General features: G+C 35.0%; 1 protein-coding gene across 2 annotated transcripts in view; it reads right to left on the bottom strand.

Annotated features, from left to right (window-relative positions):
- The window catches only part of LOC130897445 (myosin-10), a 116803-nt gene that overhangs the window by 12318 nt on the left and 86305 nt on the right, over positions 1-18180 (bottom strand). For both annotated transcript variants that reach the window (XM_057806294.1, XM_057806293.1), the window contains 16 exons: positions 13083-13340; positions 10439-10592; positions 10102-10368; positions 9894-10046; positions 9513-9841; positions 9270-9458; positions 8974-9169; positions 8693-8913; positions 7792-8578; positions 6921-7649; positions 5802-6062; positions 5556-5740; positions 5320-5377; positions 4287-4880; positions 2059-2219; positions 235-382 (listed from right to left, as the gene is read on the bottom strand). In XM_057806294.1, the coding sequence (XP_057662277.1) occupies positions 235-382; positions 2059-2219; positions 4287-4880; positions 5320-5377; positions 5556-5740; positions 5802-6062; positions 6921-7649; positions 7792-8578; positions 8693-8913; positions 8974-9169; positions 9270-9458; positions 9513-9841; positions 9894-10046; positions 10102-10368; positions 10439-10592; positions 13083-13340 (4690 nt within the window). The remainder of the gene's footprint in view (positions 1-234; positions 383-2058; positions 2220-4286; positions 4881-5319; positions 5378-5555; positions 5741-5801; positions 6063-6920; positions 7650-7791; positions 8579-8692; positions 8914-8973; positions 9170-9269; positions 9459-9512; positions 9842-9893; positions 10047-10101; positions 10369-10438; positions 10593-13082; positions 13341-18180) is intronic.

The raw sequence follows: 18180 nt of genomic DNA on the forward strand, positions 1-18180 counted from the left end.
AATTTTTTGCATACAAAAGAAAAAACGTAAAGAATCTCGTTACATATGTGAACCGTTGAATTTGTCCCCATGTATTCTACCCTGCTTTGAGGTTTTCCAAACTAAAAAAAGCACAAAGTTTTGAAATAAATTTTCTTTATATATGTGTGCGTAACCACTAAAATCAATGCGTAAAATCACAAAACGCCTGGCGCAGTCAAAAGGATCAAAACTGTATCTCTACTAGAATCTCACCTCCTCTTTTAATTTTTCGAGCAATCGACGTTTGTCTAAGTGAAGACGATCTACCTCTTCAGCTTGATGGGCACTTCTTATTCCAGATATTTCTAATAGAGCAAGATGAGCGTCTTTTTCGCTTATTGCAGCTTGTAAAGCTTCACGTCTGAAAGTATAATACGTAGAATTTGACTTTGAACAAAGAAATTATTACAACTTTCTGAAGAATATAAACCGTATGAGGTTCAATTTAATTTAATGAAATTGGCACATTCAGAGTCGTATGTGCTATTGAGAATGAAGAATTGAGTAGAGGACACTCGTTCCCGTAATAAATAAACTTTAAATGCAATAAATTACTGATTTAGTATCTTACTGAAAATGACGAGCTAACTTTGAACATTCTGGAATACAATTTGCCAACTCAAATCCCACACGAGTGGTTTCACTGTGAATTTTTGTCTTTTTCTGGTTTATAGGTATTGTCTCGATACGAGGATGGTCCTAGGAAGTATTTGACCCAACAAAGAAAACGCAAAAATTTTGGGAAATAAATCTCCTTTTAGCGCTATACACATTGTGAGGCTTACACAAGTGTTTAAAACGCGCTTGTGTGAGTACTCTTACTTTTATCCTCCTCCATGCATGAGCGGTACTCCGGATGATTACCGTGTCCGGTTAGAAGTCCGGTCACTAGACGGATTTCACGCCTATTTAGTGGGAGCAGTTGTTTGGTGTAAGGTCTATCTTCATTGGCCTTTGCTTGTCTCATGCCAGGTGTTTCTATCCATCTCTGCCGAATCCGCCTTGCAATCAGACCGTTGAGAGAAGCGATAGCAACACTTTTAGCTACACCAAGGATGGGTTTGGCCCATCGGTGAATTCATCGATCTCAGTTTAGTGAGTGAATATGCCTCATTGTTGCCATTGTTGTCCAAATGACCAACACTCCAAACGAACTGGATCTTACAGCCATCACTCACTATATTTTGGATTCCAGAACCAGCCTAGAGCACACCTTTTCGGCCGTTATGGTTTGAATGGCAGCTCAACGAAAATTGAGATTACTGTGTTCCTGTGGCGTTGATTGAGTATCGAGTATCCACATTCCATCGCAGCGAATACACGGTAGCGTGTTCTTCAAGCGATAGGGATTCGCTTATTTTTGGGTGTCCTCTGCAAAAACCTGCTTCGGTCAAGCCATTCCTCCTGGAGCGGTATGTGTACCCGAAGACTCCATGTGATCAGTATCAAGGGCATGGAGTCACTGATCCATTGTTTCTACTCACTGATGTGTGTTATCCTTATTGTTAACGGTCGTAGGCGTCATTTAATCGCTGCCCATCGAAACTATTGGACATTCACCTGTGGCCTGCGTACAAATTTTTGCATGACCAGTTGATCCAGCCTTCAGTTCTTTGTAGATGTTGTACGCTGTATGCACATGGCTTCGCTAGAGCCAAAAGTGGGACGCCCATTAGGACTTCAAAGGCCGTATACCATTGAGATATAAATCCAGTGTAGAATTTTTGGTGAAATACTCCATGTACAGCCAAAGGCAGTTATGCATGCCCCGAGGGCGCATGTGGCCTTTTTTATTTTGTTGTCCACGTCTACGTGCCAGAGCAGATTTGTATCTAGAGTTACTCCCAGATATTCAGATTGGTACCACCTGTCCACTAGCCGCAGGGTCCTTGTCATGGGGTCCCGCGCGGTGGTGAGGTTATGCAATTAATTTATGAAGTTGCTACTTTTAGAAATGGCAGGATTACAACATAAACATTAAATTCTATACACAGATAAATAAAGAGAATAGTTTGAAGAAAAATAATATATTCTTACTTCATATGAGCTAATTCCTGCAAGTTCTTTTTCCTTACACTTATTAGTTCAGCAAGTTTTGTTTCTAAAGTTGTCATTCTTGATACATAGGGTTTACAAGAATGACACCTCAATGCTTGTGCTGACTGTAAAGATAGTAGCCTTTGTTCTAGCTTGTATACCTAAATTAAAGAAAAAAACTCGCATGATGAAAAAATTCTACAAGAATGTAATTTGGTTGATGGTGCATTCTGCGCATAATTTTAATAATACGCATTTCTACAATTAAAAAAATATATCAATTTCATTCATACAACAGCAATAGCTATATTATATACCTACATATGTATATGGTGGTGCAAAAAATGCATGGTATCTTAAATAATATAAATAAGTTCATTTCAATCAAATAAATATTTGGATTTTGTTCATTAAGAATTCTAAAGAACACTTTTTTGTTCAAATAGTCCTTCTTTCATATTGAAATTATTTTCAAATTCTCACATAACTGTTGTCAAAGTGGAGATGATGATGATAATTTTCCACATAATTTTGATGATGATGAAAACTGAGGTTATGATCTTTTTTATTATGAAAAAATAATTGTCAGATACATCTTTTTTGAATCCTATTTTCCAGTAAATTAAAAAGGACAAATACACTTGTCGTGATCCGTGAAAAATTTCTACCTGTTTCAATGAACATTGTTGGTTTACTGGGATCATAAAATTTTATGATTTCCAAAATACCTACCTACTTTCATTATTTTACAGAAAAAAAAATGCTAAATATTTCTTTTAACTTCTATCACCAAAAAATTTATATAAAATATTTTAATAATAAATAAAAATCTCATTACACATAACATTAAGTTGAAAAATTTAATAGATTAATATTAGAAGCAGTAAGAATATTTTAATAACGTATTACTGCTGAAAAATAGCAAACAATTTTTTAAGCGCGTCGACGGCCTTTCTCTCACTCATCTTATACATTGAGATGGGAGTGAGATAGAAATACTTCTCTCTCGAAAGTGTCTGCGCGTAAGAAGCATATTGTTATAAATAAAACATATAAAAAAACAAAATTCTTTAAATCTATTTAGGTTAATTTGTTTAAAATATTTGAAATCTTAGATAAAAAATTTATAACATTTCAATTTTTTAGGTATATTATTTAATTCAGGAAAATTAGGATTTTCGGCGATTTTGAATTTTAAAAAATTCATAACAATTAATGGGTTGGATATACGATAGTGAGTGCTGGGACTTTTTCCATTCGAAATATTGTAAATTAATTTATTGAAAAAATGCATTTTTTCTGGCTTATTCAGTTTTTTGTTGTTTAAACAATAACATCAAAAGATATCAAGTATAATCTTACAGATTGATAATCAGGAACACCTCCCAGACATTTAAAAAAGAAATTTGGAAACGAATGCGCCGCTAAGCTCCGGTCTAAAATCGTGAGATTCATTCTTGGACGATTTTGTTAATTTTTGAGTACATATACTGTTTTAGCTAAAACACTTATCCCTAACCAAGCTGGAGTTTTTCTTTGTATTCTTCTCTATCCCTTTTTTATATTAATGCCGAGCCACCTTTGATGTATTTGCTATTTCATGTAACAGTTCGTAATTTAGAAACTACATAAATTGTCATTATATTGACACTTATTGTTTTTTTAGGGGTTGCTGAATTGATTTTTCTATTTTTTTGTTATTTATTCATTAAAAGTAAAGATTTATTCTGTATGTTTCTTGATCTACAATACTTAAGAATTGAGCAATCTAAAAAATTGTCAAAATCAGCTGATGCCCATTTATAAATATCTGTGGGGTGAACAAATGCTTCCCCATAAGTTTATGTGTGGTATGTAAGCTTGTTTGTTAAATTTCGTACCTTATTATTTTCATTTTTATTGCGAAATTGCTTCTAAAAGAATTGCAACTATAAGACGTGGCAAATTCCCCCCGGAAATGTAGCTTTATCGTTTCTTTCACTGTACAGTATTTTTCTTAGTGTAGGCAAACGGTAAATATAATCAGAAATGCAAATATATCGGGAATGAACCTACTCATGTTTGATATACTTGCAACAGTGGAAATTAATGTACAAAAAACTCCCGGATTTCAGCATAAAATAATCTCATATTAAAATATTAAAATTTTCTTAACATCATCTACGTGTTAATATTGTGTGTAGTAATATGAACATTATTAGCTTATAAACAACTGATGATCAACTTACTTTTTGTATAATTTGCTGCCTTTTCTTTTCTTCTTGAATAAGGACCATTTCCCTTTCAGTCGAAATCTTAATACTCTCTCTAAGAGCACACTCGAGTTCTTTTATTCTTGCATCTTTTTCGACCAACGCATCACCGCCTTTTTCGTTATCATGGTCCTCAATAGTTCGTTTTTGTTTTTCGAACGACGATAATAATAATTCTTTATTCTCTCTATTTTTGAGATTATGTTCAAGTTCTCTTATGTAATTTTCTTTTTCCTTCAAAGTACTTTCCAGAACTTGTTTTTCGTATTTGGTTTCTTCCAAAGTAACTTTGTAAGATCGTAGTGTAGATTCCAATTGTTTGATATAATTTTCGTCCACTTCGTTCGTTTGCTCTTTATATTCAGTGAGTTCTTTCAAAGTTGTTTCCAACTTTTTTCTTGACGCTTCACTTTCTTCAAGAGCAGCTTCGTAAGATTTAAGAGCAAGCTCGAGTTGTTTGAAATAATCTTCGCCGTTTTCCAGTTTGCTCTGTTGCAGAGTTTTGAGTGTAGACACCATTTGCTTGAAATTACTGCCTATATTGACATCTCTGATACTGTTTTCATGTTCCTAATTTCAAGCAACGAAACAGTACAAAACATTGCAATAACAAAGTACATATGCATTTATACAAAAACAAAAAAAATAATGGAATTTGGAGCAGATAAATGTTGGGAATGGGGCAGGATTGGTGAAGCGACGTGGCAAGACTAGAAAAAGCTTTTCAAGAAGCCAGCAGGACCAGCCTGTATTTGATACGTACGTTTTCCAGTTAGCAAGGAAAATAGTTAAAAAAAAACTGTTAGTTGTTTGGTATTTTGTAATATTATACGAAGGTTTTTGTGATTTTATTATAATAAAGTAGAATGGTAAGTAGTAATATATTGATTATTGATCATTTGAATCTAGATCTGCCAAAATAAAATTTCAGTTTTATATAATTATAATCAACAAAAACTTTTCGCACTTTTTTATAATAATACATTAAAAATATTTGAATCAATATTACCTCTTGTTGTGCCTGTTGTTGCTGTTGTTTCAATTTTGCCTGTGCATTTTTGAGAGCCCTAAAAATAGTTTTATTTCAGATAATTCTACAAAACATCAAAAGATTTTTAGATTTTTATTCAATACTCTCTTTCAAATCTCTATGGTTCTAATGTTCATTTTAACTAAGGTATGATAAGTTAGATCTTTTTTAAAGAAAAATCAGCCAACCACTACAAATTATAAATAAATTCTTACTGCTGAAGATCAGAAATCTGCTTCTCTTTCGCATTTTGTTCTTCCTGACTCATCTGAACTAGTTGAAGCAATCTTTCCATTTCGGTTGCTGATCGTTTGGCTTCTTCTTGCGCTTGTTCCATTTTCTTTTCTGCTTCAGATAATTTCTTATTCAATTCACCTACTGCCGCAGCGTTTCCTCCAGCCTAGACATTTTCAAAAAATGTATCATTCATATTACATTCTTATCTTCAGTTAGCGACTTACTCTCTGTAGGGAATTTTGTAATTGGTCCAATTGCTGCTTTTGTTTTTGTAATTGCTTATCTAATTCGGCTAAGGCTCTTTCTTTTTCTTCAACTTGTCTGCTCTTATTTTCTATTATTCTTCGTTGCTCCTCGAATTGTTTCTTCGCTTCCTCAATCACCTTTCTTTCTTCCGTCATTTGTTTCTTTTCTGCGGTATGGTCCTCAATGGGTTTCTGGGTCCTTACATCTGTAGCTCTTTTATGAGCTTCTTGAAGCTCCAGCTAGAATTGTTCTAATATAAATATTTATCCATAAAAATAAATTTATTCAAGGTTCATTAGTAAAATTTGACTGTTAAAATAAGGGAAACATAAAAAGTTTTGTATTATTTAATATGAAAACATTTTTTTTGAATAAGTTTAAAGGTAATTCAATACTGGAGTTGGTGAACATAAGCTAAAACAAAAAACATGTTAAAATACTTTAATTTTACTTCATGTATGAAATTTGTTTTCGATGGTAGACAAAAAACTGATGCTTCCAAGTCCCTTTGTTGCCTAACGAATTGTGAAAGAAGGAGAGAAATAACTTCAATTGCTGTCAGGTGCTTCAATATAGTGGACCAATATGGAACAGGAAGATATCCAATTTGTGATAATTACCTACGTAGAATCTAGTACTAACTAATTTACAAGGTATACAGCTTCGTGTATAACCTTATAATAGTAATGAAAAGATTTATCTTAGTTCAAAAAATTTCAAAACATGCCACTTGAAAATTAAGAAAAATATTTGCAACTTATGGCAATCGAATAATGCAAATAACTTAAGAAGTTTGACTTGGCCATGTTATGCAAGTACTTTCCTTTTTTCAATGTGACAGTGCATCGTGAGATAAAATGGGTAGATAACCTAACAAAAACATTATTAGAGGTTAGTTTTAGTAAAATATAGATATCTGATGACATTTTGTTTATGTAAGACTAAATCTGACAATGTTTATCATCACAAAGTATGCAACACATATATCACATTCGAAGAATAAATTTTCTAAGCTATTTTTTTCATAGTATCCTGATGTGGCAATTCTCAATTTTCTTTGAAATATACATTTTTTCTACTTTCATTTCAAAATATACCTGATTTCTTTCCAGTTCCTGTACCAACATCTCCAGCTGCGATTGTAACCTTTCCTTCTCCGTTGTAGAATTCTTCACTTCGTTATGCGCTTTCTCCAATTCTCTTCGTAATCGAGCCAACTCCTTGTCATCTTGTTGTGGTGGTTGTATTCCTCGTTCTTTCTGATACTGCGCCATCTGTTGTAATTGTTGCTGCAACTGTTTCTCCATAACTTGGATACGTTTTTGTAGATCCTGAGCTGTTTTTTCGGCTTGATCTGCTCTATCCGTTTCTTGCTGTACGACTTTCCTCCATTGTTCCAATTCGGAATCACCCCTGGCTCCCGATTCGTGAAGAAGTTTTTCCGCCTTATCTGCTCTTTGTCTGTGAGTATCTCTTTCTTTCTGTACTGCTTGTAATTGTTGTTGCAATTTGGCTATTTCTCTATCTCTGTTTTCTATTACATCTTTGGTTCCCCTTTCTACATCTTGAGTCATTTTCTTTTGCTCCGCCTTGAGTCTTGCAACTTCTGCTTTTTGTTTTTCTAATTCTGCTTCACTTTGGTTTAATTCTTGTTGGAAGTTCATTAACATATCTTGCGATTTTTCCAGTTGCATTACCAGTTGGTCTCTTTCCATAGTTAGTTGTTTTATGTCAGCTTCGTATTTAACTATCTGTTTCTCTATAGATTCTCCCTGTCTGCCTTGTTTGTCGAGCATTGCTGCCATTTTTTCTCTTTCTCTTGATACCTAGAATGGAAAATTATGTGAATATTCTAGAAAACAAAAATGTCAGCAATACGATATAATAATTTGTTCAACTAAAGGACTTATTAACGAATTTAAAACTTTGGAAAGTTATTATAACCACATAAGTTTAGAAAAAACATACTTGTGCCAATTCTTGTTGCAGTTTTACTATAGTTTCTTGAGACCTATGATCGATTGTCCTTCGTTGCGAATCCAATCCAGTTCTTATTTGTTGTAGTTCTGCTCGCAAAACATCCCTTTCCTGTTCCATAGTCTTCCAATCGAGTTTATCTCTTTCTATACGCTCGTGCATTCTTGCAAGCTCAGTTGCCATCCTTTCGAATTCAATCTTAGTAGCCTCGTTGGTCTGTAAGGCATTAGCTAAGTGCTGTTGCGATTTTTCAAGTTCTTGAGCTAATCTACCAGCTTCTAGCTCGGTAGCGTCTCGAGCTTGGATAGCTTTTTCTAATTTCTCCTTCAATTTCTCAATTTCTAATCGTTCATCATTTCGAACTTTGTCTGCGGCTAGAGTTTGACGTCTATCTGCCTGTGCCACTTCCATTCTTAATTTTTCGTTATCTTTCTCTAATTTTTCAGATTGAGTTTTGAGTTTTTCGTATCTGTCTCGTAATTTTTCGCATTCTATTACTGCTCGCTCCAATTCAAGACGTTGCTTGTCTTGTCCACCTGATACTTTGGAAATTTCTTGTCTAGCTAGATCTAGTTGTATACTAACTTCATGTAATTTCGTTTCTAATTGTTGATTCGTGTTTAGTGTCCTTGAGAGATCTTCTTTGAGGCGTTCTATTTCCGCACCTCTTTCTTTTTCTTGTTCATAAGTGAACTTGCCTCTCGTACTCTCTAGATGTGCTATTTCCTTTCTGGATCTATCCAACTCTCCTAGTGTTTTGTCTAATCGTTCTCTTAACCTACAAACAAGTAATCAGATGAAATTAATAATCTATATTATTTATTCCATGGAACAAAAGGTTTTGAAACAAAAGAAATATCTAAGAATATGATTTAAACGAGATAAAACTCACCTGTCGATCTCGGCACGTAATCGATCGCTATCATCTCTCGATCTCTCTTCTCTATCGTATTTCGAATACCGTTCTCTTCCTGGTGCAGTTGATTCACGTAAGGCATCATACTCAGCAATTATTTTTCTGAATTCAACTTGTAATTTGTCATGTTTATCACGTGCTTTTTCTACTTCAACTTGCAATCGGGCTGATTCTTCTTGACATTTTTCGTAACTCGTCTGAAAAGAGTTTCAGAAATTATTACATATGTATCAAACAATTATACGTATCAAACTTACCTGAACTTTTGCAAGTTGTCCATGAGTTCTTTCAACCTCGTATTGTAATCTTTCATTATCGGCGTGTAATTTTTCTTTTTCGCTTTGGACTCGTCTAATTTCAATTTGGGCTTTTTCGTATCTATCTCTTACCATTTCGATATCAATATTTAATCTTTCCAATTCTTCTTTGGACTTTTCTTCCAATTCTTTCGATCTACAAACAAAAACATTAAGACGATTAGATGATTTAGACCAAGGTGTCTATAGATCTATAGATTGATAATATTGATAAGAGTAACTGTAAAGAATTTTACCTTCCTAATTGCATCGCTACTCTATCGTACATTTCTTGTGTTCTCTGCATTTCATCCTGAAGTTTTCGTTGTTCGTCTCGCATTTTAGCTACAAGTATTTGTTGTTTTTCTACTTCTAGTTCGAAACGTTCTTTTTCTGCTGATACTGTATCAAGTTTATTCTGTACTCTGTATAAGTCGCTTTGGGATCTAAAAAAACGATAAAACAGGATAAACAAATACAGTTAGTGTTATTGCACTCACCTTTCGTATTTTTCTAATAATTTATCGAATTCTTTGTGCATATTTTCACGTTCGTCCATTGCTTTTTGAGATGCATATATTGCTTTATCTAATTTTTCTTTGAGTAAATCTATTTCTGAAAGAGCATCATCTCTTTCAATTTGTAATTTTTGTTGTGAAGAATGGGCCTTCTCCCATCTGTCTTTGAGTACGTCAAGTTCCGTTTCTATATCTGTTCTTTCTCTTTGTACCTTTGCTATTTGTGTCAATTGCATTTCTACTCTTTCTTTCAATTTATCGCATTCATCCTGATAGCAATCTCTCTCCTTCTGAATTCTAGATATAGCATTCTAAAAAAGAAGAAATGAGCTCTGGTTATACTATTTAATCCGATAGACATACTTGGGTTTTTTCTATTTTATCTCTCAGCCGATCTGACTCTGCTTGAGCTGATTCCTTTTCTTTCTGTAGACGAGCAGACTGGGCGAGAGCCTTGTCCAATTGCGACTGGATATTCTCTAAATCGTATGACACTTTTTCTTTCTCCAGTTGTATCTATAAACATTAAACAAAATTTCTCACGCAATTAGAAAAATGAATGATTACACACCCTTCTGGTCTCTCCAAGTGACTTGTCTAGTTTTTCTTGCAGTTTGTCTACTTCTGTCTGTGCTTTGTCTAGGGCGTTCTGAAGTTTGTCTTGTTGTAGTTGAGCCTTTCCCAAGGTCGCCGACGTACGCTCCAATTCTTCTCTTGCTTTCTCCAACTCTCCATATGCTCGGTCCTTGTCGGAATGGAGTTTCGCTGTTGTGGATTGTGCTCTCTCTAGTTCCTCCCGAAGACTCTCTTGCTCTTGGTGAGAATTTTCTAGTCGGGCCTAAATATTTTTCAATAGATTATATACACTGATAAACATATGAAAGGTGAAATATTCCAAAATTCATTACCTTGAGGCGATAAACTTCCCCCTGAGACTTTTCAAGTTTTTCTTGTAAAGCTGTAGCCTCTTGGCGTGCTCTTTCGCTATCTGCTTGTGTCACTCTCAATTCAGCTTGACATCTTCTAAGCTCAGATGATGTTTTGTCAGCTCTTTCTTGCATTCTGAAATGTGGTAATCAGAAAATAATTAGTAATTTTTAGGATAATTTTATATAAATGGAATAAATGCACAATAGAGTGTAGATGAAAAGAATTTATGAGGTAATTCATACCTTAACTTGAAGTAAATAATAAATTTGAACCAGTTCTGATTACGAAAACCAGCAACAAACATAACCGGGCAAGTATCAAATTATAATACAACAGGCAAAAGAAAAAGAGGTAGATCTGTATGAACATGAAGAAGGATTATCTAGAAAGAACTGCAATAAACTTAACATGGAAATGATGCTACAGTAATGGCCAAAACAGAAGGAAATGAAGAGACCTTGGCAACAAAATTGGAACGATGCATGAGGAAGCGCCCTCAGCCCACAGCTCCTGAAATAACAATAAATTCGATATTTCTGAAATTGCGTTCTAGAGTTATGGTCAATAACACATCAGATTTTATTAGGAACTAGCTTTTAGTCGCGATTTCGTCTGAGTAGAGCTAAAGCACCTACGCTAGTATTATTCCTCGTACGTGAACATATATTTTTATTTTTACGAGGCAGTATTGCGTCTTTGTTTTATAGTTTTGAAATTTTGAAACTGAAATACTGATGGCGGGGGAAACACTTCATTAAAGTTGGTTGTTTGAGTTGCAGATTGGCCAAATATTCTATCAAACTTCCTAGTTCTTACAAGCTTTCTCGTTTTACGTTATAACAAATCAATTTTGGAGCGGCATTGACTTTTTTAGCAGCTGTTCCAGCCACTAATAGTTTTAGAGATAATATTTAAAATTAAGGCTTCCAGCCTTTTGTTTTGTATTGGATTTTCAAACAAAATATTAGTACTATAAAACATGTAGACGGTAGAAAGTACATATTTATACATATTCTGTCCATTTCTGTACATTTCAATAGACTAAAATCTGTGGGTATTCTTGGTCAAAATACTGTATAACTTTCCCGCATCCTGATGTACGAAATTTTTTAACATTTCTTTGAAACGGCACTACTCGAAATCTAGTACCATTGCAACGTGTCGGTGGGTAATAAGATGCCAATCGTAAAGTTTTTGAGGGAGTAGGTAGGTACAATTATTTTGTTTAAAACTTGTGTTGAATAATTAACATCCTGATTGCAAACTCTATTGATAAGATAAGATGTGTTTGGTCTTTACAAAAATGCAAGATTTGAGTATACTACTGACAAGGTCTAGTGGGTAGTTATATACGAGAACGATCCCAGAAGTCCAGACGTACCAGGCCTGACCTGACGCGGTAGTAGGTGCTTCAAAAATATCACTATATTAGAAAATACGCAATCTATACAGCGGACGTTTCAAGTTTGAAGACGTCACGTTGTTCAGTATTTGTTTGGCAGCTATCAATATTGAAGGTTTTCAGTGAATTTATTAACATGGAAAAAATTGATCATCCACCAACCACCAACCAATATAAAAGCTGAATTAGATTCTACTCGGGGTGAGACTGCTCCTTCGTTATCAACAGTAAAAACTGGGTAGCAGAGTTTAGAGGAGGCCTTACAACCTGCGAAAACCAGCATCGTAGTGGCCGATCAAATGAGGTGCCGACTCCAGAAATGTTGATGAATATCTACAAAACGATATGGATGATCGGCGATTGAAACTACGCGAGCTAGAAGACATAGTATTCATTGCAAAAAGTGCGGTACATGGCATATTAATTGAAAATTTGGATCAGAGAAAGCTGTGCGGAAGATGGGTGCCGCGTTTGCTCACAATGGAACAAAAAAAACGTCGTGAAAATGTTTCTATCGATTGTTTAGCAATGTTGCATCACTTTAAATCCGAAACAAAAGAACAATTCAAACATTGAACTGAAAAGGCAAAGAAGGCAAAGATTATCCCATCTGCAGGCAAGGTCATGGCGACGGTTTTTTGGTATCAACGCGGGATAATTTTCATTGACTATCTTGGAAAAGAAAAAACTATTAAAGGCGAGTATTATACGAACTTATTGTAACGATTGAGCGAAGAAATAAAGCAAAAAAGGCCGAAGGCTAAGAAGAAAGTGTTGTTTCATCAAGAATTTGCATCAGTGCACACATCCGTTATTGCAATGGCCAAAATTAGTTTAAAGTGCTACCTCATGCACACTATTTGCCAGATTTGACTCCCTCGTATGATTTTCTGGGAAAAGGATATGACGTTGAAAAATAAATAATTTTTTTTGTTGTTTTCTTTGTTGAGCCACATACTTCTGGGACCATCCTCGTATAGTACTAGTCCCTTCTGGATACCTTCTCTCCCCTACAACCAGAATAATAGTAGAAATATACAAACTACCTTAGAAAACTAAATAGTTGACACCCCAATTTCATTTATTTGTATAGATTATTTTAAATTATGTCTCCTAAAATTTCAAATTCTTGATCACGATAAATCTAGCGAAATAATTTTTAAAATGAACATCAATCATATCAAAAATAATAATTTCATTATTTTTCTCTTCAAACTCACCTATCTAATTCATGCGAGCTACTGAAAGTGACTCTGCCAAATGAACTACTTGCGGTGGTGCTCTGAGCTCTTTCGAGGTCGCCTCTGAGACGTTCGTTATCTAATTCCAATCGGGTTAATCGTTGTCTTGCCGCCTCCCAGTCTGCTCCACTTCTTCCAACCTCGACGGCGGCTTTGTCCAGCTCGGCCTTGGATTTACCCAATTCTGATTGAGAACTTTCCAACTTCGCTTCCAAGCGATCTCTGTCATTTTGTGCTCTGAAATCAAAATATTGAACAATTATCGGAATGATTAACGTTTTTTACCTGGAAATACTTTTAATTTGGAGTATTCAGGAATTCAATTTTCGTTTTCAATTCATAGAGAAAAGAGAAATTACTTTCTGATTGCTCTATTATCATTTAATAATAGATTCTGATCACTTGAAATCCATTTTAGAACTATAAAAGGATTGAAAACGCATTTCGATACTTTTAGAGTCATTAGAAGCAGCCAAGGAGTATAGAATCGTGCATAGTCGTGCCAGATCGTTCTGTCGTTAATATTTTTAGAGGCTTTGCTACTTTCTCGACCGAAGTAACAGTTCATACAACTATATCTGAGGAATACTTTTTACTTCCAATTCAAGCAAAAATGCTAAAGTTGTTTTCGCCTCTACCAACTTTATTTTCAACATATCTTTTCTCGTGAATTTTTAAGCTCGGATTACAACTTAAGACTAAATTCCGCACCTTTGAGTTCGAAAGTTGATAAAGATTTGTAAATAAATATATTAGAGATAGATAGAAACTCTTTTCCTAATAGCGCATTGTCAATAAAACTTTCTTTAGGGTTCAGGAAAATATATTCATTACATTTACGTTGTGAACAGTCGCCGAGAATTTTATTTGTTTGTAGTCAATCTTTTAAATTAAATTTGTCTTTTGAATCACATTCTAAGCTATTCTATAAAGCATTTTATAGCTCGGAAATTCGCTCGAAAAATGCAGATTGTTGTTTTTTGATCTACCCTCCAAGTAATTTTGAGGAAGTAGAAGACCCCAGTAAAAAATCACTAGTTCCATTTAAAAGGAGAAGGAAGACAAATATAAGTACAATTACGTACAACATTTATTTGGAACAATCACCTCGAGAATGTAATTTTAGAAGTCATTCCGACTATATGCATATTTGCTTGACATGGAGATTAGAGCCTAAAATGGTATGCTAGATATATCAAACAGTCATCAAACCCATGTTCACATATGCAGCGCTTGTTTGGTTCTCGAAAATTGAACAAATAACAACTTAGAAAAAAACCAAACAATAATCAAAGTCTAATCTGTCTAGGTATAACAAGGGTAATGACCTAACTACAGCCCTAGAGGTGCCACTGAACCTGCCACCTCTTCACCTCATAGTGAAGGAAGAGGTATTTAGCAACGCCCACAGGCTGATCCAGATAGTAAATCTTAAGCCAGAAAATCTAATAGGTCATCTAAGGATTATAGAGCTAATAAAGTAAAAAGACGGTTCGAAGCTAGCGCAAGGAGCTGGACCGGGCGTTTTTGGACCAAAATACAAGCTCTCCATACATATGGGAACATAATTCGCCATTTTTCAGGTAGAGTTGCTAGTAATAAACAAATACGCTCTGGAGTGTTTGGATGGAAACCTCTCTAAAAAGCACATCTACATTCTCTCAGATAGCCAGGCGGCATTGAAGGTACTGAAAGCTATTGAGTGCACATCAAAAGTAGTGTAGAAGTCAGCAAACTGCCTTGTCAGAAAAGGACAATCACACCATACCTTAGACCAATATACGATACTAGAGAACCCAGTGTTTACAGCTGATCCATCAATCCCACTCCTTTTAAGAAGCCCAGAATGTGGAATTGTCTTTTATTTTATACGCACCTAAGTGTAGTGCTTTGGAGTTTCATAGTGTTTAACACTTCGAGAAAATGTGGATAGAGGTTTAGTCCTTTATGCAACAAAATCTGCACGCCGCATTATCTACCAAGTCTAGCGTCTTCAGGTGTTTGTTGAGACGACAGTGCCCTGTTAGTATTCGGAGATTGTTGTTACTTAGGTTGATACATTTAGCATATCTACTCTGGTCATAGTTTCCCAGCAAAGTATTTGCCTGTCTCAGCCCCTGTAGGTTGTCTCCATAATTGGTTCTACCTTCTTTTCTAGTGTTTTTTCCCTTGTTTTGGGATTTGGGTCCCATACCTTGTACCAATGCCCCACTGTGGTCTCACGAGCTGCCACTTCAATAATGAACTAAGTGAAAGGCCAAAGAATTAGATAGAGTCTTACTGGAGGAACACACCAGGTCAAAAATAATCCAGAAAATTTATAAGCATATCAGCTAAGAAGTCTGAATAATTGCTCGTAGTGACCAGAAACGACGTGAAACAGGTGGTCGATGACAGGTCACTGCACTGTCAAATAGCACCTTACAACTATGTGCAGCAACTGCAGATTCTGCCAGCAAGCAGAGCATCTACTCTGTCCTGCCCATTTCGCTAAAAGGCTTTAAATACCTTGAAATAATATTACTAATACCTTAGGAGGTGGGACACAAAACCCCCCAAGAAATAGTTTCTTTTGAGAGGAGTATGTGTATTCTGGAAGCAAAACAATAACATGTAGATTTTTGTTTAAGGTATAGATCCAGAGTGGTAAAATCAAAACGACTCACCAAGACAATCTACAATCTACAACCTCAAAAAACAAGCATGATTAGTCATTCTTGGCGTTTATTAGCAAGGCGTTGAAAATCAAATAAGTAAATTTACCAAAATCTACTAAAATTATGGTGTTGGAGTAAGTAAATGAGTGCTCTAAACACGTTGAGTACGATCTACTGGATTTGGAACATTATGTTCTATGGGCTTTTTCTAATCTAATTTAATCTCAAAATTAAACAAAAATGACATTATAATGTCCAAATTATTAACCACCAGCAGCCCAGAGGTGGTGAATGACAGTCAAATTTCAAACAGTATTTTTCTATTTTCTACTATCCTGAACTCATCTTCAGCTTCAGAATGACTACAAAGCTTTTTTAATTAGCTTGTTATAACAAACATGAGCCATTTGAAGTGTTTATACTAAGAATCTAAAAGAATTTCAATAGACAAGCTCTAAGAGAGTATTATACCTATTTTTGATACTTTTTTTTACCTTTCACCATTTAACGTTGCATGCTTACATTTGGATTATGTTTACTATAAATAATCAGTCTTTTTTCAAGGGGATAAAAATTTGATTTTGAAAAAAACCATAAATAATATGAAAAATTGATGAAGTCTTTATTGGAATCGATAGAAAGATCAGTATAATTTAATGTTTGAACATGATTTCATGCAAATGTTGGCCACGGCTCCGCTTTAGATAGCCCATGCGCAAGGTTCAATTTTGCACACTCTCTCCAACGTATCGGCCGGTATTTCACGAACGAATGCTTCAATATGGGCTTCTAGTGCGTCAATCGTTGCTGGTTTATCCCTGTAGACATTAGCCTTAGCATGGCCCCACAAGAAATAGTAAAAAGGCGTTAAATTTCACGATCTAGATAGCCCAAACGTGGGATGAACTGTTTACAAGAGGCGGCTTTTAATTTGGCCGTTGGTTCGCGTGCCGTGTGGCATGTGACATTGTCAGGCATGTCCAATTCTTCCATTTTGGGCCAAAAAATCGTCTATCACCACACGTAGCGCTCGCCATTCACGGTAACGTTCGGGCCATCGTCGCTTTTGAAGAAGTACGGCCCGATAATGACAGTGACTTTTTCGGGATGCATTGGTAGCTCTTGGTTGCATTGGTAGTGGATCTCATTCCAACTTTGCCAACGCCCATTCAACAAATGTTAGACGTTGTGGGAGATCATATGGCTTCAATTCTTGCAACAGCCGTATCTAATGAGGTTTTACACTCAAATCCGTTCGAAAAATTTTCCATGTAGTGGAATAACAGAGGCCCAATTGGGCAATATTTTCTTCGGTCTTCACTGTACGTTTACGTATTAGTGGTTTAATGTCCAATAGTATAAAATGGGTTCGAAATTTAGTCACAAGCTTGAGAATAGTTCCATCAGTAAGCGTTGTTCGTTCGTAAGTCGATTCATTATTAAATTATACCAAAAACAATTTTGATAATGACACGATTCACGCGTGATCTGTCAAAAGTGTTGCCAAAAAGATACCAGCAAAAAAATCACTCTTTAGTTCATATCATTACGAAATGTTCACTATTAATTACTAATAGCTATAACATCTTATACATCTTTTATTTTCAATCGATAAATGTATCCCAATTATCAATTACGTAGTTTGAAAACAGATTTTTGTAGTTCAATTTAATAGTTAGTTTTTATTTGAGAAGTTTTAAAAGCATTTCTGTGTTGGGGACTAACCACCAAAGTACCAAAATATAATAGTTCTGGTCATGCTGTGTCTTTTTAAAATGCTTGTGATATAATAGAAACGGAAATAGAGTTCATAATCTGAAATGAAACGTTTGATGTCGATCTTGTTTAAAATATTTCCCCAGTGTAGCAACGAATAATGGTGTAGATACATACCGAAAACCAATTGTTAAAAGAGTAGATTAACAGTCGTCAGTGTATACTGTATAATTTAGTCAAGATATAAACTCATTCAAATTTAAGGACTTTCTAAATCTAAATTGATCTACCATTAGAGAGAAATTTAATGAGTAATATTTTTACAAGCTGGACATGATTTTTAAGGAGTTTGATTGATTTTAATAATGCTTAAAAAAACATCAACTATCGAAGTGTTTTCTCGTGTTATTGGATGACTCGAGGCGATCCCAGCACGACGGATCGACGGATGTTACAAATCGACTAAATGTGTTTCGATTCAAGAATGTTTAATCAGTTCCAGGGAATTAGAATAGTCGCCTTAGGACGAAGAACTGGAAGACTCAAAGTAATAACTGCCAACGTTACCTAAGGGTTGCAGAATCCTGGTAATGAAGACTTTTTCATCGGGAGTTTCTCTATCGATCTCAACAATAACGAGAAGTATCTTAATCACTAGTAAATATCCAGGAGACTTTTAAGTTTTAAGGAATATAAAATCAGAT

Source organism: Diorhabda carinulata, chromosome 8, assembly GCF_026250575.1.
Source record: "Diorhabda carinulata isolate Delta chromosome 8, icDioCari1.1, whole genome shotgun sequence".
Lineage (NCBI taxonomy): Eukaryota > Metazoa > Arthropoda > Insecta > Coleoptera > Chrysomelidae > Diorhabda > Diorhabda carinulata.